The 23895-nt window shown below is 35.1% G+C and overlaps 1 protein-coding gene across 2 annotated transcripts in view; it reads left to right on the top strand.

Moving 5' to 3' along the window:
• Positions 1-23895, top strand: part of LOC123549407 (uncharacterized) — a 113510-nt gene that overhangs the window by 13426 nt on the left and 76189 nt on the right. For both annotated transcript variants that reach the window (XM_053545414.1, XM_045337473.2), the window contains exons 9-20: positions 819-948; positions 5465-5581; positions 6064-6255; positions 8234-8393; positions 9087-9292; positions 10693-10788; positions 11295-11437; positions 12650-12863; positions 13218-13331; positions 16021-16166; positions 18987-19185; positions 20016-20129. In XM_053545414.1, the coding sequence (XP_053401389.1) occupies positions 819-948; positions 5465-5581; positions 6064-6255; positions 8234-8393; positions 9087-9292; positions 10693-10788; positions 11295-11437; positions 12650-12863; positions 13218-13331; positions 16021-16166; positions 18987-19185; positions 20016-20129 (1831 nt within the window). The remainder of the gene's footprint in view (positions 1-818; positions 949-5464; positions 5582-6063; positions 6256-8233; positions 8394-9086; positions 9293-10692; positions 10789-11294; positions 11438-12649; positions 12864-13217; positions 13332-16020; positions 16167-18986; positions 19186-20015; positions 20130-23895) is intronic.

Genomic DNA, 23895 nt, shown 5'->3' with positions numbered 1-23895 from the left:
ACATGATACCTAATAACAGACAGGCTCAATGAATAAATCAAGTAGTTTAGTGTTGCAGTTGCTGTTATTTTCAGCTATAGAAAGTAACTGGTCTTGGAAAATACGCTGAGTTTGAACTTGGCCTGTATGTTTTCACTTTTTATTACACTTGTAATGCATGAGCTGAAACCGTATTAATGTAATGTGAGGCAACATGAAATTTTGGTATGTTATCAGATCTCTGTTTAAAACTTTATTTATGTAGTTTGAGGCAACATAAAAATTTTGATATGTTGTCAGATCTCTTTTTAAAACATTATTTTTGTAGTGTGAGGCAACATGAAATTTTGATATGTTATCAGATCTCTGTTTAAAACTTTATTTATGTAGTGTGAGGCAACATGAAATTTTGATATGTTATCAGATCTATGTTTTAAAACTTCATTTATGTAGTGTGAGGCAACATGAAATTTTGATATGTTATCAGATCTCTGTTTAAAACTTTTTTTATGTAGTGTGAGGCAACATGAAATTTTGATATGTTATCAGATCTCTGTTTAAAACTTTATTTATGTAGTGTGAGGCAACATGAAATTTTGATATGTTATCAGATCTCTTTTTAAAACTTTATTTATGTAGTTTGAGGTAACATGAAATTTTGATATGTTAACATTATCAGATCTCTGTTTCCTCCTATTTAGTTTATTTAACTTTTAACCTTCAAAATGAGGCTAGAGCTTTTTCATAGAATGAAAATGCGATTAATCTAAACAGTTTTCATGAAGTTTCAATCCGTCTTCTGGTTTTACTTAGAAATTAATGGCATACATTATTTCTAGATAAATGCAGAGAGACTTTGTTCAAGCAATGCAAGTCACTATACGTATTTACCCGATCAGTCAAATTTGAATATTTCATTGGTTTCAAGTTCTCAGGATAACGCAGGATTCCTGTTGTTGGTCTCGCAAGGTAAGCTTTTCTCACATACATTATCGTTTTTATTTTAAACAGAATCCCGTTCAAAATCAATTTTAATAAAATGGGAAGGTAGTCACCTTGGATATCTTGATATTGTATAGTGTAAACAACACTTTTAAAATTTGTTGAAGAAGCAACAAAATGAAGATAGTGTACGATCAGGACGCCTATGCTCAGGTCGTATTAAAAGTCTAAAAGATAATAGCTTGACAGTTGGCAGTGGCAAAGGCGGGAGTTGGGGATGGTATTGCCTTTTATACTGCCTGTGTACGGGCCTGAAACAACATGGCTAAAAATGCAAATGATTGAATTTGCAAAATGTACAGAACATAGTAAATCATACAAGTCTGTATAACAGAAATATTACTGCTGTGAATGTTTTCCTCTTTTAGCCTGTGCTATTGGATGTACGGATCTTGCACATTTCATTACATATTCAACCTCGTCCTCTGTTGTTGTACTTGGTTGCTAAAATCTTGTATATTTTATCTAATTCGTGTCATATTTATCCGAACTCTTAGTAACATATATATCATTAAACTACATTTGTATATTGTAATATAGGTACCGTATAGAGTTTTTGCGTTAAAATTGAAGTGTATATTTCCTGATAACATAGTCTCCTAATTTTGATGTAACCTTGACTGAGCCGTGCCATGAGAAAACCAACATAGTGGCTTTGCAACCAGCATGGATCCAGACCAGCCTGCGCATCCGCGCAGTCTGGTCAGGATCCATGCTGTTCGCTAATGGCTTCTCTAATTAAAATAGTCTTTGAAAGCGAACAGCATGGATCCTGACCAGACTGCGCGGATGCGCAGGCTGGTCTGGATCCATGCTGGTCGCAAAGCCACAATGTTGATTTTCTCATGGCGCGGCTCATGTTATGATGAATTTTTTATAGATGAACAAGGATTCTGTAGATCTCTGTCTGTATTTTATACAAGATATTCAACTACATTGGAAGCAGCCTTAAACGAAACAAAAAAAAATGCACACTGATTAAACATAATTAAGAAAGGAGTAGATCATGTCTTGTTCGTATTCAAATAACAATAAGTCCGAGAAATTGTAAGAGCCTCTTAAAATGTGTAAATGTATTACATCGGTTTACTCAAAACTTGTTAGTAAATTTCAACATGTCAGAAGTAATAAATTACGACTTTGATATATAAATACAGGCACATTATTGGCTTTATATGGAGTTTAGGTATTTTAGGTATTTTACTTGTTAATCTCAAGGTCAAGGTCACAACTCAAGGTCAAAGTTTTGAGCTTTCCATTTTGTGTCCGCTCTATATCTCCTAAACCCCTTGAAGGAATTTTATAAAACTTGGGTCAAATGATCACCTTATCAAGACAATGTGCGGAACTCATGAGTCATCCATGCCGGCTCAAGGTCAAGGTCACAACTGAGGGTCAAAGGTTTTAGCATTCCATTTTGTGACCGCTCTGTATCTCCTAAACCCCTTGAAGAATTTTCATTAAATTTGGGTCAAATAAACCCCTCATCAAGGCGATGTGCAGAGCTTATGAGTCAGCCATGCCGGCTCAAGGTCAAGGTCACAGGTCAAGGTCACAACTCAAGGTCAAAGGTTTTAGCCTTCCATTTCGTGTCCGCTCTATATCTCCTAAACCCCTTGAAGGATTTTCATCAAACTTGGGTCAAATGAGCTCATGAGTCAGCCATGTCAACTCAAGGTCAAGGTCACAACTCAGTGTCAAAGGTTTGAGCTCTGTAACTCCTAAACCCCTTGAAAGATTTTCATGAAACTTGGGACTTATGATCATGACGTTGTGCAAAATTCATGAGTCAGCCATATCAGTTCAAGGTCAAGGTCACAGTTAAAGGTCAAGTGTTTACCCTTTCACTATCCATAACAGTGGCGGGGATTTAGCTGCCTTTCAGACTGTCTTGTTTTCATATGCATGTAAACTGTTTAAAGCAAAAGTGACTGGGAAACCCATGAGACATGAGCCATAGTCACATAAAAATAAAAAAATGTCACATTAGTTTTAAGTGCTGATGAGCCCTGTGTCACATGGTGACTGTATTGAATGCAAAAGAATGGAACTATTTAATAGTGCAAATCTTATGTAAAGGAATGTAACCAGTGTGGGGATTCAAAGTGTTTTCAGTGTTTAAAACATGTATTAACATATTATATTCTAGACTTTAATTTTTATGTCAGTTTTCAATATTTGTCCTCAAGAAAGAGGAAATTGTTGCTAGTAAAAGGGCAAAAAAGGTTACCTTTAAGTTTTACAAAAAGGATATCAACAGTAATGAGGAATTGACTTGCGATTAAAATAACAACACCCCGTTTTTAAATATATTTATTTCTGTTGAAGTTTTTATAAGAAGTAAACAAGCAGTTTGTGCTCTTAGTGTAATACATAGTCTAAAACTGAGTGGATGTCTACTGCTACACGTAAAGTTCTCTGTGCTTTTAAATAATTGTTCATAGAAGACAGATTCATGTACCAGTACTCTTAGTCTGCTTCTTCTTCCAAAGTATTAATTGTTGACAAATTTTACTTTTATCACATACATGTACATTGCTGTAAAATTCTTTTAAGAATGTTATCCAGGGTATGATTAGAGCATTGTTCGGAAGACTTACATTTATTATCAGTGGTATAAAGGAGTACTGTTCAGTTCTACCAGGAAAGTAGAGTAAACGAACTCCAAATTACCCAGTATCAAACGTAAACTGCTTTGAATATTATTGACATTAAAGCTGTTAAGCTGTTACAGTTTTAGTTGCTATACTTGTATTTAATTAAGAGCTTCTTTAATCTGAAATATATACATACTACAGTGCGAATTCCTAGCACACAAGTGGCAAATTTCCCATAGAAATTTCTGAATGTCACATAAAATTTTTAAATGTCACATAATTAATTGTGTATGATGGGCCATTGTCCCATGCACAAAAATTCTTTCCCTGTCATTGAAGCAGTTGTCTGAAACGCGAAACTAAAAGTGTAAAATTTCCTGTGTACAACGACAATTGGCACATGGGTTTCCCTAACCTGACATAGATTTTGGTAGATTTATTCTGGGAGGTCTTTTTACTTTTTATAAGGCTATATTTTTTTAGCTCGACTATTCGAAGAATAAGTAGAGCTATCCTACTCACCACGGCGTCGGCGTCGGTGTCGGCGTCGGCGTCGGCGTCGGCGTCACACTTGGGTTAAGTTTTTCGTACCAGTCCACATTTTGACAAAGTCTTTTGAGATAAAGCTTTGAAACTTTCAACACTTGTTTACCATCATCATGGCCAGTTATAGGCAAGAGCACATAACTCAGTCAAGGATTTTGGCTGAATTATGGCCCCTTTTGACTTAGAAATCATGGTTAAGTTTTTCGTACCAGTTCATATTTTGACAAAGTCTTTTGAGATAAAGCTTTGAAACTTTCAATATTTGTTTACCATCACCATGTCCAGTTATAGACAAGAGCACATAACTCCGTCAAGGATTTTGGCTTAATTATGGCTCTTTTTGACTTAGAAATCTGGGTTAATATTTCGTACCAGTTCATATTTTGACAGTCTTTTGAGATAAAGCTTTGAAACTTTCAACACCTGTTTACCATCACCATGTCCAGTTATAGGCAAGAGTCATAACTCCATCAAGGATTTTGGCTGAATTATGGCCCCTTTTGTCTTAGAAATCTTTGTTAAGTTTTTCGTACCAGTTCATATTTTGACAAAGTCTTTTGAGATAAAGCTTTGAAACTTTCAATACTTGTTTACCATCACCATGTCCAGTTATAGGCAAGAGTACATAACTCCATCAAGGATTTTGGCTGAATTATGGCCCTTTTTGACTTAGAAATCTGGGTTAATATTTCGTACCAGTTCATATTTTGACAAAGTCTTTTGAGATAAAGCTTTGAAACTTTCAACACCTGTTTACCATCACCATGTCCAGATATAGGCAAGAGTACATAACTCCATCAAGGATTTTGGCTGAATTATGGCCCATTTTGACTTAGAAATCTTTTTTAAGTTTTTTGTACCAGTTCATATTTTTTGTAAAGTGTTTGACATATGGCTTTGAAACTTTTATCACTTGTTTAGTATTATAGTCTCTATCTGTAGGAAAGAGAACAGAACTCTGTCATCTATTTTGGCTGAATTATAGTCCTTTTTGGATTTTGAAATTGGTTCTGTTTTCATACAAGTCCATGTTTTGTCAAAACTATTTGATATATGGCTTTTAAACTTTGAACACTTGTTTATCATTATGATTTCCATCTGTAGGCAAGAGTACATAACTATTTTGACTGAATTATGGCCCTTTTTGGACTTTGAAATTGGCTCATATATTGCCATTTAGTGCAAGACTTATCGAAATCAAAGTAATACAGGAACATTGTTTGTCTAATCTATTTATTCCTTTTGTCTGAATATCCGTGGAAATATTTTGACCCCGTTCTTCAATCAATTCTTCGAATAGTCGAGCGCGCTGTCATCAGACAGCTCTTGTTTTCTTTCAGTATTACAAGCTGACGTGTGTGATTTAATAGAAGTCAGGTCTTACTACGGCACTACATATGACGGTTATAAGACTAAAAGTAACACTTGCACAGAATGGATATTCTACACCAGGCCAGGTTCAATTTATACCAAGTTTCTAACTTATTTCAAGGAGTTGTTACATTTAAGGCCAGTTAGTAAGGTAATACATGGCTCATGATAAGAATGGCGTGTTGTAGAGTCAATATTCTAACTTACGGCAGGTCAACCTGACAAGATTATAACCCAAAACAACATATAGGAATACGATAAATTATAAAATTGCAAAAAAAGTTGCCGCGACCTTGCCGCGACGGCCTGCGTAGTCTAAATGTATTGTCTATTTTCGCCGTTTTCAGCTCTACATGTATTTAAGCTAAATGCTAGATTATTTTGTTGCAACTAAGTAACAACTTACACTTGTACCACATGTAGCGGAGATAGATTATATATAGCCTTCTTGGCGAGGGAATGAAACATAAAAGCCATGTTTTCTCCTAACAGTTCAACTAAGCGCTTGTATGCTATTCTATATGAATTGTCTTTATGAATCTATCATGCAAGTTTTTTATTGTTCTAGGATACAGTGTCTGGCTTCGTTTCACAGATATTGAGCAATGTTTAGAAATCTTAGACAAAAACTCAGTCTCCGTTCAGGAAATTTGTACGCTTTCAACAGAACTGAATCTCGGAGGAATGGATGTTGTTAAAGTAAAAGCTAAAACGCCTGGAACTGGTTTCAATGTTACCTATTCTCGAAACGTGTCTAGAGGTGTGTGGTGTTTTACTTTATTATTATGAGTAGTAAGAAGCACTTAGCTCTGATAATATTAACAGTCAATTATGGTCTGTTTGTAAGACCAGGGAATGTTTTCTTGTTTAATCAATTCGTATTATTATTCAAGATATGTATAAGTACTGTTCATGGATAGCGTACAGTGTAGATCAACGCTATAACTGAGACGATTTCTTTGTATTAACCCTTACCATGCTAAAGTTCTATAATGGACTGGTCCATCTTCTAATTTGGGCAGTACCATTTATCATTTGAAGGGGTGTTTACTGAAAATTTACTGACTGGATAGCGAACAGTGCAGACCATGATCAGTCTGCACTGGTCGCAAAGGCAGAATTCTTTGCCGCCAGCAGGCTAAGGGTTAATGGTAGATATTCGCAATTGATCGAAAGACCGGTCTCATAAGAGAACACTTGCATTTAGAACATTTTTCTTTCAGATGACAAAAATGTTGTATTATAATAAGATACCATTAATTTTGTATTTTCTCGTCCTTCCCCTACGTGGTTTCCAAATGAAAATTGTGCTGTATTTTCGATATGTCCAGACTGTGAAGTAAACATAGCTAAAATATTCATTGTGCATAAGATAACGTGAAATACAAACATGAGTTCTAGAGCATGATATCTGTATCAAAACCAAGGATAGCACAAAAATACAAATGAACCGTGCCATGAGAAAACCAACATAGTGGGTTTGCGACCAGCATGTATCCAGACCAGCCTGCGCATCCGCGCAGTCTGGTCAGGATCCATGCTGTTCGCTAACGGCTTCTCTAATTGCTGTAGGTTTTGAAAGCGAACAGCATAGATCCTGACCAGACTGCGCGGATGCGCAGGCTGGTCTGGATCCATGCTGGTCGCAAACCCACTATGTTGGTTTTCTCATGGCATGGCTCAAATATATTTCTTCAATTACTTCTATTGAAGTCCTTGATATCGATTTTTCTATCGCTGATTAAGAAATATGAATAGAAATTAACTGATATTGCATAAGTTGAGATAGCTTCATCACAAACTCACATATATAGCATAGCGAATATTTACTCACCCTGTGCGAACATTTTGATGAATACTTAAAAATACATTAAAAGATGCTACATTAAATTAGAGCTATTATTAAGAAATTGAGAAACTCTGATAAATCAACTGGAAATAGACAAGTATGTACGCAGAATTAACAGGTACCAAATATTACGTATTGTAGTCAAGGCCAGAACTTGCTTTACACTTTTTGAATACACGATTTTAAGAAATGTTTGTACTTTTTGCAATTGTTCAATAGGAGATCCATGTAAATACTTACAATCATCCATATGACATATGTTCCAATTTGATACCAAAATGTCAGTTCATTTTTAGAAGTTGGCAGTCTGATTTTGAAACCTGTCAAAATGAGTATGTGGAATTAAAATGACATGAAATAAGAAATATATAATTAACACCTTTTGATATAATTCAAGTGTAAATCAAAAGATGAATGGCAGTTAAATATCTGTATATCTGTATTTAGAGTATAAAAACTGCACATGGTGTCCATAACTGCATCCGTATTTTCGACGAGGTTTTATTCATTCCTATATTTGATTATTATGTCATTTTGTTGACAGATTATACGCATTGTCAACTAAAAAAGTAACAATTTTATTAACAGGTAGTATTCAAACTTGATATGATTATTTTGAAATCAGCTGAGCCCATTTATGTATTAAGACTTTGTGTGACACGCAATTACTTAGAAAATACGTTTGACGCCGCGTCTTCCATACCTCAACATAACAACCACTATCAGGTTTAAGTGAATCATGCATTTTTGTTTTGATACTTATGAAGTTTAGACAATAACACATATCATAAATAAACTCAAACCAATGAATTAAGTTAGTTTGATTAAAGTGTTATTTTTACATGTGAAACTTTAATATACAGTGTCATTTTCGTTGTATTATATTTAGGTTCCTTCGACTTTACCATAGAAAGCGTCGAATTAAGAGAAGGAGTCAGTGACAATATAGGAAAGATTTTTATCAATCGCACAGACGGTAAAAGCGGGTTTGTATGTGGATATATGAATAGAGGTGCGGCTGACGTTATCTGTAGATCAGCTGGATTTAGGTTAGATGGTCAATTATTTCGTTTTTGTTTTAATAAAGCAAAGCTCTATCATTTCTTAAAAAGCAGCCTTTTATCGAAAGGAATTTATTAAATAGAATAGCTTTATTAAACTGGCTTTTTTCGGTAAGCTTAAAGCAAGGACAAATATCAAGGAGGAATGGTCACGTTCTAAATACAAAGCGTATGTATGGAAACTTTACAAAAAATTATAAAGAATAGACACTAGACAAGTACAAAACAAACTCAGGAATATAAAGGGGATGTGGTCTAAATTTTTGAAAAGCAAGTGTTATTGCAGTATTCGAATAAGATGCACAACCATTCGTCTAGCCGTCTAATTTAAGGAAATGGCAATCGGCTAAATACGTATTCTCTATATGTGATTTCGGCATTTTCCGGGCTCTTTGAAGGAAATCCATTTCCGAGCTCTTTGAAGGAAATCCATTTCCGGGCTCTTTAAAGGAAATCCGTGTGCGCTTTGAGCTATATCTACGTTATGAAAATGCCAAATTGCTTTACGAGAATATTTTATCACACTGAAATTACCAAGTGGCATTTCGGGTCCACTACCTTAATACGGAGATTGCAAGGGCATTCCTTATAAGTAGACATGAGTGATTCAGATTAGGTTGTATATGTTCTGTGTTTTAACCTTGCCATGGTCTAATATAAACTTATTACTGTTTTATTCAGGACTCCTGCGCTTGACTACATGGTTTACATGCCGAATCCCAGTTACAGTTATGATTCTGAGACGAAGGACATCATTATGTATGGTCTAAACTGTGGTGGAAATGAGAAAAGCATACTAGAGTGTAGAACGCAAGAGTGGATTGACACTTGCACAGGCTATTATTGTAACTGTTATTATGGAAGTAGTTTTAGAGGTGTTCATTGTCGTACGTATTCGTTTTTTTCTGTATTGTTTATCTTTTGTACAGTTACACACCATTGCAGAACTATAACCTTCTTTGCGTTGACAAGTAACGCTTACAGTTTACGATATTCTGTCGTGAACAAGTTTATTATCTACATGTTACATGCCTTGCTCCAACACGCAATAAACGAGTTGCTTAAAACTATCAGCAAAAGTCCTTGGGACTCTTTAATCCCTGATGTTGACAGTAATACAAAACGTTGTAGTAGAGGATAGAAAATTATATATATATATATATTTGCTAATCATCTCATTAATTATTTATAGGAAAAGGTTGATATATCTGTATATATATTTTGCTAATCATCTCATTAATTCTTAAAGGAAAAGGTTGATGGTCTGTCGTTTATTTTGATAAAAAAAGTATTTCATAGACTAAGTTTGTATTTGTATAGACAGTAAAGTTTCTTACTAAGTATTTAAAAATGATTATGTCTAACTTTTTGTTTGATTTAGTTTTGTATCAACAAGATCATTAGACAAAAAGAGACATTTCATATTTTCATGTTGGATGAAGACCCCAGGGTGCTCTATCGAGCGTTTTATATCAGGCATTAGCGAGTTCCTTTGTTGAACTACCGGCCTTCAGCGAGCCAGTTTGAAAGCTTCCTGGCATGAACGAGTTTTTACACCCACAGCGAGGTTTCAGACTAATATTTGCGATGGTCTGGAAAGTTTCAGACTTGCACTGGCGATGGTCTTTCAGACTTACATTTGCGATAGTCCGGAAAGTTTCAGACTTACATTGGTGATGGTCTGGAAAGCTTCTGACTAACATTGGCAATGGTTTGGAAACATTGCTTGGTGTGTCGAATTCTTATGCGAGACAACTGTCAAATTATTACATGAAAGTGTAAAGGTATCATGTTTATGTCATGGAGGTATAATCACAGAAAGAAAAAGAATGTGTATGCTTAATGCTCATTTATTTGTTTGGTTGTCTCTCATACTTTGACTGCATGTAGTTTTTTTTATTCAGAAAATAATCTTTTTTTTCAAAACGGTATTTTCATCTTCTTTCTGTTTTTGTTGTTGTTTTTAAGTAGTATGCGTACATGTAACATACTTAGCTTGGTGCAGGGTAACGAAAATTTATTCAAACTTATATATGAACAAGCATTGTTTTAACTGTCATTTTCTATCTTTCTATATTTTTTGAAATGTACACATTTTATGTAACACTCATAGATGAACTACCTACCTATATATATATACAATTATTACAATTATGATGAAAGCTATCTTCAAAAACATACACCGAGAGGAAAAGGTAAGGACCAAGTTTAGCGATCCGCATTTCTCTGAAAAGATAAATAGATATATGTAAATATTTCTATTGTAAAAGTTTACTCATTGTTTCAGCGGTGACGTCAGCGTCTTGTAACTTTACTGTTCGAAATGATTGTGGCTACGAGTATGACACTACGAAAGTTTCACTTGATTATACTAACAAATATGGTTGGTTAGAGCTTTTATTCAAATGCTTACGCATTATTCTACGCCGATTTGAAATTTGTTTGAATTAAATGCATCTGATAGGACCTTAGCAAAACGAATTTGGGTCTTCGGTCAGTAATTTCTACTAAAATACTAGTATGCACGGTATTAACGATTTCGTCTTATTTCATTCAAGAATTACGTAATTATATTGATTGAATGACTTCTCGAGAAATTGATCTTGCGTGTTAAAAAACAACAACGGTATAGGTTTTTTAATAATTCCACCAACTCTTACTATTCGTAATGTTCTGGATAATTTTCTGATGGGTAATTTCTACGCTTCAAGTATAATACAGTGGGTATTTTCTACTCTTCAAGTGTAATATATTGAGTAATTACTACCCTTCAAGTATAATATGATGGGTAATTTCTACTCTTCATGTATATTATGCGGGGTATTTCTACCATTCAAGTATAATACTTACATGACAAGAAACTAATGTATTATGTCTTTGCATATTAAGGTCATGGTCTTTACATGTTGGGGTCTAAACACGAGGTCACGGAAATTGTATCTCCTGTCTTTGCATACACCAAAGGGGAAAGTGTCACTTTCGAATATTCGCTCAGAGGATACCCCGGAGAGAACATGGTGTTGTCAATAAGGGTCAGTAGATGAAATAACTGATTTAACGGTCGTATTACTGGTTGAGGTTATTTTTGTTTGGTGAAGTGAAAAAATAGATAATGTAAATATACGTTATCACTTAAAAACTTGTCGGCTGCATATTATATTTTCCATGATTATTTTTCTTTAAGGTATTGGACCCCTTATAGTAATATTTAAAAAAAAATGGCATTTGCTTGGTATATTCTTAAAGTTGACCATGTTTGGCACTGTGTTGCAAATTTTAAACAACTTTTACCGTGCCGTTTTTTTGTAAATTTTGTCTAATTTATGGTATTTCCTCAAGCTCAAGTAGAGACAAATTTCAGCGTGATGGCCACTATCTAAAACGTTTGTAAAGAATTCATTAAAACATTAATTTTGATAAAACAAACATCAAACTATTGGTAAACAATTATAAAACACAAAATAAAACTGTAAATATTATTTTTTTCTAGAGTGCCTCAAGTAAACAGATTTAATGAGACAGATTCTAACTCCAACATTGAAACATTAAGGTTGAATCCTGTGGGTCTGTTTTGAATTTTGCTCACTTCATTCAAAAATAACCTTGGGGCAGAAGTAAAACCTACCTACATTTCTTCCACAATATGTAATATAAAGAATGAAGGCAAAATAGAGAACTTTTACCGCATGTAACTCAGTATTTTTAAAGATGTCTAACTATACCCCTCCTGATTTAGAGGTAAATTCCCTTTGAACAGCAAGAAATCGCTTATAAAATGAAAGTTTTCCACTTTTGTACAATACATCCATAATAAGTCTTGAAATAAGTAAAAATTTGCTAGAAAATATGGAAAAAAATATTTGCTCCCAGTGGGGCTTGAGCCTACGCCTCCCTGAAAATTGCAGTCAATTAGGTTTATTGTAGGAACTGAATACTCTTCAAAAAGGGGGTACTCCATTACGGGTCCAATACCTTAAGGTGTATATTGCGAATGTTAAAGTGAATTGCAGTGAATGAAATCCCCTTCTTGTACCTTCTTCTGGTGTTAAAATTAGCAATAGGCAAGTCATACTGAAATCAGTTTATGCGAAAATTTCCCTTTAAAAGTTGACGTCAAAAAATTGTGTTCCTTGTATGTTGTGTGGAATATTTTAAGGTATATCTTTTACACGAATTTGATAACGAGGCTACTCCTGAGAATCCATGTATATTTAGTTTAAGTAAAAATAATCATTCAATTTTAGCCTGCGGATGGCGCTGACGATTTGTTTGTGTGGCAGAAATCAGAGTCACTGTACATTCTTGACGGCCGCTATAGCGCATGTATGAGACTTCCTAATGATTACATAGATACAGAGGTTCAGATGGTGTTCACAATGTCCGTGGCAGCATCTGTATCCGGCAGTAATTACACCATGGGATTACATAATGTGATGGTAAAGCAAGACAGTTGTCCAGGTAACACATGTTGCATTTATCATCATTCTGATATTCTTGTACAAAATTATGTTTTACCATACCAAAGGTTCTCTATCTTACATCTTTGCAACATTTTTCTGCAACACAATTGATTTGAACTTAAATGTTTAAAATTTCTATTTCCTGCTGTAAAAGATGCGACATTTCATTGCAAGATAAATATTTGTTTTGCCTACTTTTATTTTTAGAAGGTGGAAGTAATTCAATTATCAACATCTAAAACGACTTTTAGTGCTTTAAAAATAATTTTCCTACATCTGAACGCTTTTAGTCCGTTTACTATTTGATCAGATTTGTGTTTCCATAATTCAGTATTTTTCTATGTTTTAACAGGTAACTTTCCTGCAAATGGATGTTCATTTAACGACCTTGAAGTTTGCCAAACATTTTTATCAGAAACTTGTAATAATGGCAGTTATAGAACATCAGTCTGGAATGTTAAAAACAGTAAGTAAACACTTTATTATAACTGAAAGAAATTTGAACTTACTGAAACAATTAAACTAAGTAATGCTGCTAAACTGAATATCTAACATGTATGTATTTTAGTCTGCTGATCAATCAACATTAGATTATGTTTTAATATATACGAACATGTGCACTTCTAGGAAAACAAACATAAAAACCTCAATAAAAAAGGACTGAAATGCATTTTAGCTCGACTATTCGAAAAATATGTAGAGCTATCCACTCACCATGGCGTCGACGTCCCACCTTGGTTAAGCTTTTCGTACCAGTCCACATTTTGACAAAGTCTTTTGCGATAAAGCTTTGAAACTTTCAACAATTGTTTACCATCACCATGTCCAGTTATACGCAAGAGTACATAACTCCATCAAGGATTTTGGCTGAATTATGGCCCCTTTTGACTTAGAAATCTTGGTTAAGTTTTTTCGTACCAGTCCACATTTTGACAAAGTCTTTTAAAATAAGCGTTGAAACTTTCAACACTGTTTACCATCACCATGTCCAGTAAAAGGCAATAATACATAACACCGTAAAGGATTTTGGCTGAATTATGACCCCATTTGACTTAGAAATCTTGGTTAAGTTTTTCGTACCAGTTCATATTTTGTGTTAAGTGTTTTACATATGGCTTTGAAACTTTTATCACTGGTTCAGTCTAATAGTCTCTATCTGTAGGCAAGAGTACATAACTCTGTCATCTATTTTGGCTGAATTATGTCCCTTTCTGCACTTGGAAATTGGTTCTGTTTTTAGCTCACCTGAGCCAAAGGCTCATGGTGAGCTTTTGTGACCGCTCAATGTCCGGCGTCCGTTGTGCGTCGTCCGTCCGTCAACATTTCTTAAAAAAATCTTCTTGAAAACCACTGGGCAGAATTACACCAAACTTCACAGGAATGATCCTTGGGTGGCCCCCTTTCAAAATTGTTCAAAGAATTGAATTCCATGCAGAATCTCTGGTTGCCATGGCAATCGAATAGTAAAACTTTAAAAAATCTTCTTGTCCAAAACCACAGGCCTAGGGCTTTGATATTCTGGTGTGTAGCATCATCTAGTAGTCTCTACCAAATTATTCAAATTATCCCCTAGGATCAAATATGGCCCCGCCCGGGGTCACATAGTTTATATAGACTTACATAGGGAAAACTTTGAAAATCTTCTTGTACAAAACCACTTGGCCTAGGGCTTTGATATTTGGTATATAGCATCATCTAGTGGTCCTCTACCAAGGTTGTTCAAGTTATCCCCCTAGGGTCAAATATGGCCCCGCCCCGGGAGTCACAAATTTTACATAGACTTATATATGAAAAAAAGTTTAAAAATCTTCTTGTATGAAACCACAACTCTTAGACCTTTGATATTTGTTTTATAGCATTGTCTTATGGTCCTCAACCAAAATTGTTCAAATTGTACCCCTTGGGTGAAAAGAGGCCCTGCCCTGTGTGTCCCGAGTTTTATATAGACTTATATAGGAAAAAGCTTTAAAAATCTTCTTTTCAGAAACCATACGACCTAGGCTTTTGATATTTGGTATGATGCATTGTCTAGTAGTCCTCTACCAAAATTGTTCAAATTATGCCCCTGGGGTTAAAAGAGGCCCGGCCCTGGGGTCACTAAGTTATTATGTGAGTTATATAGGACAAATACTTAAAAAATCATCTGATCCTATTTTCAAGACTATTTAATTATAATTACCTGATGACCCCAAGTAATATGATGTCACTTGACTGTGACCTGGACCTACTGACCTACTTTCTTGTTTTTTAAGATACAGCCTTGAAATTTTGATGACTTACACAGTTTTGCACACAAATAGTAAAACTGGATTTCATTGACCATGAATGTGACCTACTGACTTAATATTTTATCATCAGTTTGACATTTGAAACATGTAGCTCATATTACTCAGATGAGCGATCCAGGGTCATCATGACCCTCTTGTTGTACAAGTCCACGTTTTGTCAAAACTATTTGGCATGTGGCTTTTAAACTTTGAACACTTGTTTATCATCATGATTTCCATTTGTAGACAGACGAGAGTACATAACTCTGTCAACTATTTTGGCTGAATTATAGCCCTTTCTGCACTTTGAAATTGGTTCAGTTTTTCATATACATTACCATTTAGTGCAAGACTTATCAAAATCCACAAATACAGGAACGTTGTTTGTTTAATCTATTTTTTTCTTTGGTCTGAATATCTGTGGTAATATATTTTAACCCCGTTCTTCAGTCAATTCTTCGAATAGTCGAGCGCGCTGTCATCCGACAGCTCTTGTTGCTATTTTTCTACTCACTGTTGTTACAATGTTGAGCTCTACGTTCATATTTCCCTATTCTTTTGGATCATTGAGTCCATTTAATATCTGATAGAATTCCACTGACGCCGGTTTCTTGGGGACATGAGGGCTGTACATTTTCTTTATCTCTCAAGAATAGCTTCTGCCAAAATGAGTCTACTACTTTTATATTCTTCAAAATAATTGTGTGATATATTCTATTCTATCTATTCTGTAATAAATTTGCATACCAAACAATCATTCGACACGGCAAATCGATTCAGGAAAGTAATCGGAATATCTTTCCTTTACCGGGCGAAGTAAATATTTCATAAATATAACATTTATTAACATGATTCATTGTAATGAACAAACAATTGTTTTATTTTCAGACACTTTAGAAGGATCCTCGACTTATGCCATGAAAGATACAGATTACGCTGTAACATTTTCATCATCGCCAAACGTGGGCTCGTATTTTCGATTTAGTTATTTTCAAACCGGCGTTGGGGTGAATGGGAATGATCTAGAACTCAGGGTAGAATATAAATTATACTTTTTTTAGTTTTATTATCACTGCAGCGTTGTTGGTGCCGTGTGGCGGCTGTAGGAAAACTCTCCATATATTCAATCAGAGCTGTTATATTCTGATCTCTTCAGATCTTTCAGCACGGCATTTATGTTGTGTTAGTGTACTGTTGCAGTTTTCAGCTTAAACATTTCGGCTTGTCACTGGGTCCAATTCTCCCGCTGAACAAGCTCTGGGTATTGTTTAATCGCCCGTTGGATATGATGCCTGCTTTTAATTTTTGTCTTTTGGCTTTCTGTGATATGGAGGTTCCATAACCACAGATTCCCTCTCTAAATTCGAGTTTGTTTAGTTCTGTCAACTGTTTTCTCGTTAAGGGCAAAGCCAATAATTTAATTGGGGACCATTTGCCGCTTTGCATGGAATTGCAATCTGTGCATCATTGAAGGTTCCATGTGCACCGCCGTATGACAACATCTGAGGATGTATCTAAACTATATTCTGGTACTAATAACATGTGTAAATTTTGAGTTCTGCTCCACCCGGGGCTAGAGGGCGTGGACGGTAGCTTGCATTTCCACTATTGTCTATGAACAGGCTCAAGTAAATTGAGCCCGCAATATTTTCCCTAATGTCGTGTTGGACGGCCTGAGGTGTTCCACATTTTTATTTTAAGATTTACCAAATTTTTTCATTTAGGCCACACCAAATAAAAAAGTTGTTCTTCGGATTTGCCGCTCGTATATTTTTGTTTTGCTTTTTACTTGCACTCGCCCCATTGAAAAAATTCAAGGCAAAATTTTTTGGTGCGCTACTTTGTACGGACGTAACTGTACAAATGCTTATAATGCCAGTCCGAGATTGTACTAAAATGTAATATAATCACAAATAATACATTTCGTCTATAATTTATCGGGGCACTTATTAAGTTGTGTTAAAATTATTTCTCCTTACGCAGTTCCGCCATTTTCTTCTAATGTTTACCAAATTAATTTGCTACTAAAATCGGACTTATTTCATTGAAAATTGGATGAAAATACACACTAATTTATTTGATAACATCAATCTATATTTTTTTGGTAAGGGTAAATACATATTGCTGCATTTCTGTTTTCTGTTTTTCCTGTCAAAATGATCAGTATTTTATACAAAAGTGGGTGGGGTAGGAATTTACAGTATAAATTGTGTTCAGACCAATTTAGAGCTTTAGTTTTTTTCAGTCCTCAAGTAGAATAATGTTAATGCACATTAACCACCATTTCAGACCTAAATTTAGACTTTGTTTCAACAAATTCAATCTGTTAAGAAAGTTTAAAGTTAGAAAAAGAGGGAGCTGTCGATCTGTAAGACAGCATGCTCGACTTTTTTTTCGGTGCTTGACTCCGAATTAGAGCTTTGCCAGTGAGAGGGGCATACTAGTCAATAGCTTTGAAAGTAACAGAGATATTGGACATTATATAAAACTTTAACCAAAACAATCTAAGTTAAAAAGTGGCGTAACTCTGTCAAAATTCAAATGAGAGTTGTGGGAATAGTCTGGTGTAGACTTCAGCATTGTTGTATAATACATATTTTCTAACAGCATTGACAAACACATACATTATTTGATTACGTTGAACTGTATGCCAATGTTATTGCATTTCCCTGAGTCTGAGTTTGCTTTGTTGTGCCTCTTGGGTCAAAATGTACCCAAACCGAAATGTATGTGTTTTCTCAATCCTTGGTGAATTATTTCTAATGTAAATAGGCTACACATTCTATTTTTAGGTTTTTATTAATAAATCGAGAGCCCAAACAAGACAAATATATTTCTTTGCTCTTCGCTCGCTCCTGATTTTCTCAAAAACAAAAACAAATATTTAAATCATTTTTTCGCTTGACGCCTCATTTTTTTCGGAAAAAAAATCCAATGAACAACTTTTCAATTTGGTGTGGCCTTACTATTACTTTTAAGATCATTTTAGTCTATGAAATTAGGAATTGATATTTCTTTGTCCAATAGTCTGCTCAGGGCAATTTATCATTACAACATGATGAGAGTGCCCCAGTTTCAAGGACTAAAGGATTTACGTTTTTCTGTCCTTTCGTTCGTCCGTCCAAATTTCGTTTGCAATCATTAACGCTTTCATTCATCAAGAGATTGTTATATTACTCAGCACAAATGTAACCCATAATGAGACGACATGTCATGCGTAAAACTGGGACCCCTAGCCTAAATTTCAAGATCACTATCGGAGGTTAAATATCAAAAGGACCTTTTTTCCTTTATGGTCATTATTCAGAAATCCACCAAGGGACTTTAACATAACTTGCATAAATATTTCCCATGGTAACACGGTATATTGCACACAATGTCAGAACCTATCTGAAAGGTCAAGATTACACTTGGAGGGTCAAAGGCTCGCATGACATACACCGGGCCTGTTTATTGTCCAGTTCAGAGCTCTGCCATCCCTTGAGAGATTCCGTATTACTTGGAACAAATGTTTCCCATAATCAGAAGACGTGTCAACATCCAGATTTCTGCTTCAAAGGTTAAAGTAATATTTGAAGGACAAATTTCAAATTTTTTTTTTGTCCGATCCGCCATCCATCTGAGGCAGTTTGATATTACTTGATACAAGTAATCCCCATAATGAGGCAATGTGTCGTGCTTAACACTCCGAACCCTACCTCAGTGAATAAGGTCACTCTAGGAGGTCAAAGCTCAGTATGTGCTTTTTTGTCCAGTCCATGATTCTGTTACCCATCAAGGAATTTTAGTATTTAATAAGGGATCCGGGCTTAAAAAAACATTTGAATGAAATGAATACTTTATGAAATTTTCAGGTCGACTTCGAAACCTCGAGTGATGGAGTAAAGACGATATTTTCAGACAACCATTACAAATCAGAATGGGAGAACGTATGCATGCGACTGCCTTCTACTGATGATGGACAGTTTAGTGTTAGCTTTATTATACGAAGATCTCTCTCGGAGGGGAGCATTTACCTCGATGATATAGAGTTAAACAATGAGCCATGTCCGCGTGAGTACAAAAAGTTTAACTTTCCTTAGTGATGTATAGTAGTTGAATAACGAACTATACCCGTGTGAGTATCTTACTCAGTATTTGATTTTCCTCGATGATATAGAGTTAAACAATGAGCCATGTCTGCGTGAGTATAAAATTATCTTAATCGGTTTAACGCTTCTTCATGATGTAGAGTAGTTGAATAATGAACTATGCCCGTATGAGTATCAGACTCAGTTAAACATCTGGCTTTCAGGTGACTGATTTAGCGGTAACGGCTGTATTCGGAAAAACAGAAACCTTAGAGCCGGATATTCCAGTCTGCATCTACAACTACTTGCATGTTTTATGTTACAAATTGTAGAATAAGAAAAGCAAAACAGAATGCTGAAAAAATCTTACTTTTAGTATTCGTATTTAAACAAAACGCAGGAATTTAACGTCCGTAAACAGAAATAAAGACTTGACGGTTCAACGTTTTATTTAATCATTTAAAGCCTGTCGTGATGTTCTTTTTTCTTCCTAAAAACGCATTACAGTCTCTAAATATAATATCAGAAATTATCAATATAGTTGATTTGAATCGAATTTTTGGCGAAAAACAATGTTTAATTATCGTTTGAATCGTTTAATGTCATCAATAGTACGGGAGACATCTGAAATGTGGCTGTCATATGGGTTTTATCGACAATGGTAAAACTACTGGAAAAATACAGTGTGTATAAAATAAAAAGACGTCTGATATATATCATATTGGTTATATATGTGTTTAATAAGACCGACTTAACTGTTTATAGTATCAGGTTATGCTGACGTATCTATGTACAGTTTTCATTTCTTTACAGATCCTATATCATGTGATTTTGAAAAGAACTGCAGCTATTCGTCACTACCTACCCTATTTTATTGGCAATTGGCCCGCACCTATAATGATCATACTTTCAGGGGTCAGCGTTTAGGTAAGTGTATTTACTTTCTGTCACATAACGTATTATTGTTCATATCATTTTTCACTCTATTTGATAACTGAATTGATACTTTGTTTAAAATACCTGTTCTTTCTGTGTTTCCATTTTACGAAGGTGGGCATATTAAAATCACACTGTCCATCCTGCCGTTCGTGCGTGCGAAATTATTGTCAGGGCTGTAACTCTGCCATCCATCAAGAGATTTTGAAATAACCTGTCATGAATGTTAACCATATTAAGACATTGTGTCATGCGCAAGACTCAGATCCCTAGCTTAAAGGTTAAAGGTATACTAGACCAAAATTTCATATGTGAAAACATGAAAAAAGTACTACCAGTAGTTTATGTAAACATAAAATAAAAACATTTATGTGTATTAATACTGATGAGTTTGGTTAATAATAGTACACACTGTATACATGTACAGCTGAAAGCAGTATAACTGTGTACTATCATAAAAAGACTGGAAGTTTTTTACACAATCAGCTGTTACTACATGTCATTTGATTATGAATGTAGCTCAATATTGACAATTTATTTATATATTTAGTGAAGCTGAATATATTTGATGAGGATTATTATGTCTCCCACCACACAGTGGTGTGGGAGACATATTGATTTACTCCAGTCTGTGTGTGTGTGTGTGTGTGTGTGTGTGTGTGTGTCACAAAGCTTGTCCGCACTCTAAGTCGAATATTTCTCATCCGATCTTTACCAATCTTGAGCAAACTCTGTTTGACCATAAGACCTCAGCCAAGTTCGATAACTAGCTAAATCGGCCAAGACACTTCGGAATTATGGCCCTTGACAATAATTTATGAATCACCTAGATGCATAAAAATGCTGGTCTTCATTCTCAAACATGCACCAAAAACCATTCATCATGTCCGCACTCTAAGTCGAATATTTCTCATCCGATCTTCACCAATCTTGAACAAAATGTGTTTGACCATAAGACCTCAGCCAAGTTCGATAACTAGCAAAATCGGCCAAGACACTTCGGAATTATGGCCCTTGACAATAATTTATGAATCACCTAGATGCATAAAAATGCTGAAGTCTTCATTCTCAAACATGCACCAAAAACCATTCATCTTGTCCGCACTCGAAGTGAAACATTTCGTATCCGATCTTCACCCAACTCGAACAAAATTTGTTTGCAAATAAGACCTTGGCCAGGTTCGATAACTAGCCAAATCGGTTAAGACACTTCGGAATTATGGCCCTTGACAATAACTAATGAATCACCTAGATGCATAAAAATGCTGGTCTTCATTCTCAAACATGCACCAAAAACCATTCATCTTGTCCGCACTCCAAGTCAAACATTTTTTATCCGATCTTCACCAAACTTGAACAAAATGTGTTAGCCAATAAGACCTTGGCCATGTTCTACAACTAGCCAAATCGGCCCGGGGTCTTCGGAATTATGACCCTTAAAATAATAAATGAATCACCTAGACTCATAAAAATGCTGGTCTTCATTCTCAAACATGCACCAAAAACCATTCATCTTGTCCGCAGTCAAACATTTCACATGCGATCTTCACCAAACTTGAACAAAATGTGTCTCGGCCAAGTTCGATAACTAGCCAAATCGACTCAGGCACTTAGGAATTATGGCCCTTGAATTACCAAAAATCAGCCTTTTTACACTTGTCTGCACTCTAACTCGAATATTTCTCATCCGATCTTCACGAAACTTAAACAAAATGTGTATGACCATAATTCCTCTCCCAGGTTCGATAACTAGCAAAATTGGCATAGGCACTTCAGAATTATGGCCCTTGAATTACTGAAAATCAGCCATTTTACTCTTCAAAGGTATATTTGTTGTGACTAAACAGTATAAAAACACTGACTTAGTGTTTAGATGATTAGGCAGTTGTGGGAGACATGGGCTTTTCTCAAAAGTAGCTCTAGTTTGCATTTGAAGTAAATATCTTAATATAAAATATTTTAATGAAAGATGAGCAGAATACATCTTTAAGGTCATACTTAGAAGTCAGAGGTTAACATGATCTTATTTTTGTCCGGTTCCTAACTCTGTCATTCATCGAGGGACTTTAAAATTACTTGGCATAAATGTTATGAATTTGTTCAATGGCCTTAATAAAACCTGTGGATGGAGAGGGGGCTTCGTGGCCGAGTTGTTAAGATCTTTTGCCCCTCATGGATGTGTGTTCGTGGGTTCAAGCCTAACTGGAGCGTTGAATTCTTTATATGAGGAAGCCATCTAGCTGACATACGGAAGGTCGGTGGTTCTACCCATATGCCTGCTCGTGATGAAATAATGCTTGGAGGGGCACCTGTGTTCTTCCTCCACCATCAAAGCTTGAAAGTCGTCATATGACCTATAATTGTGTCGGTGCGACGTTAAACCCAACGAAATAAATAAGTAAAATTATAAAATTGACACTAATGAGTTGAGGTACAGAAGGCGTAGTAATCGGGAATTTCAAAAAACAAGTTGCATCCTTGATAACTTTTTAGATAATAGCAAAAGCTGATCTTTAATTATGTAAAAAAATTAAATGCATACTTTTTCCGTAAATAACGTTGAAAAATCACGTTTTAGCCTAGTCTCTAAAGTTGTGATGTTGCTGTTTTAACGGCAATTAATTTAGTTTTTGGGTGTCAGTTCACCAAAGGAGCGCTTACTTTATGCAAAAGTCATGCCAAGATACGAAATAATTGTTTTCGATCTGAATGACATAATTGTGTATAAAATCTGCTTCAGGGTTTAAAAAATCTTAAGGGAAAATCAGATTAAAAGTTTACAACAAAATAAATTTCAATTTAATCGTATTCAAATTTTGTAAACCGTTTTTCGACTTCTTTCCGATTTTTATTATCACAATAAAATCCCGGAATGTATGTTACACACAAAATGGGTAATGAAAAAATGATACTTCTATTTAAACGTTTGATTGCTCGTTCTTTCCTCCGTAGATTTTTGCTTCAATTTTCTGATAATGCTCCTAAAAAAACAACAACAAATAAACGAAATTTCTTCACTACCGGGAACATTTCATCGTTTTCAATCGTTTTACAACTAAGTTTGCATTCAGCTTGTCTGTTTGTAGGATTTATTTGCAGTATTCATTTAACGGCTTCTTGTATTGTTATCCCCCGACGAAGTCGGAGGGGTATAGTTTCGCGTTGTTCGTGCGTCCGTGCGTGCGTCCGTCCGTCTGTCTAGAGCCATATCTAGGAAGTGGTTGGGAATATTTGGAAAAAAACCTTCATATACATGTTTACAACTATAAGGTTGTGGCCTATCAAGTTTCATTAGAGGTAACATTAGAGTAACATTAGAGTTATGGCCCAAAGAAGTTTCTAGCGCTATGTAGGGTACTATAAATATGGCAATTTCTGCTTCATAACTTGGGACATATTTGACATAGAACTATGAAACTTAAATGAGTTTTAATCACGATAATGTGGTTGTGCACACACAGTTTCGTCCGGATTTCATTAATAACTTCAGAGTTATTGCCCTTAAATTGTTTAAGAATCAATATATTTTTACATAACAAACTTACCATTTGGTACAATTTCATTAAATTCCCTTCATTCTTTTCTATGAACATTTATTACAAACGTGTGATGATGAGTACAGACACATGGTCAACCCCTTGCCTTGGTCATACTCCCTCCCCCTCCCACCCCAACTAAAATAATAATAATATTAATAAACAAAACAACAACAACAAAAAAAAAACATTACTTATTTTGGATTTTTTTTTCAAACTGG

This window comes from Mercenaria mercenaria, chromosome 6 (genome assembly GCF_021730395.1).
Source record: "Mercenaria mercenaria strain notata chromosome 6, MADL_Memer_1, whole genome shotgun sequence".
NCBI lineage: Eukaryota > Metazoa > Mollusca > Bivalvia > Venerida > Veneridae > Mercenaria > Mercenaria mercenaria.
This window is presented reverse-complemented; position numbering and strand designations above follow the sequence as displayed.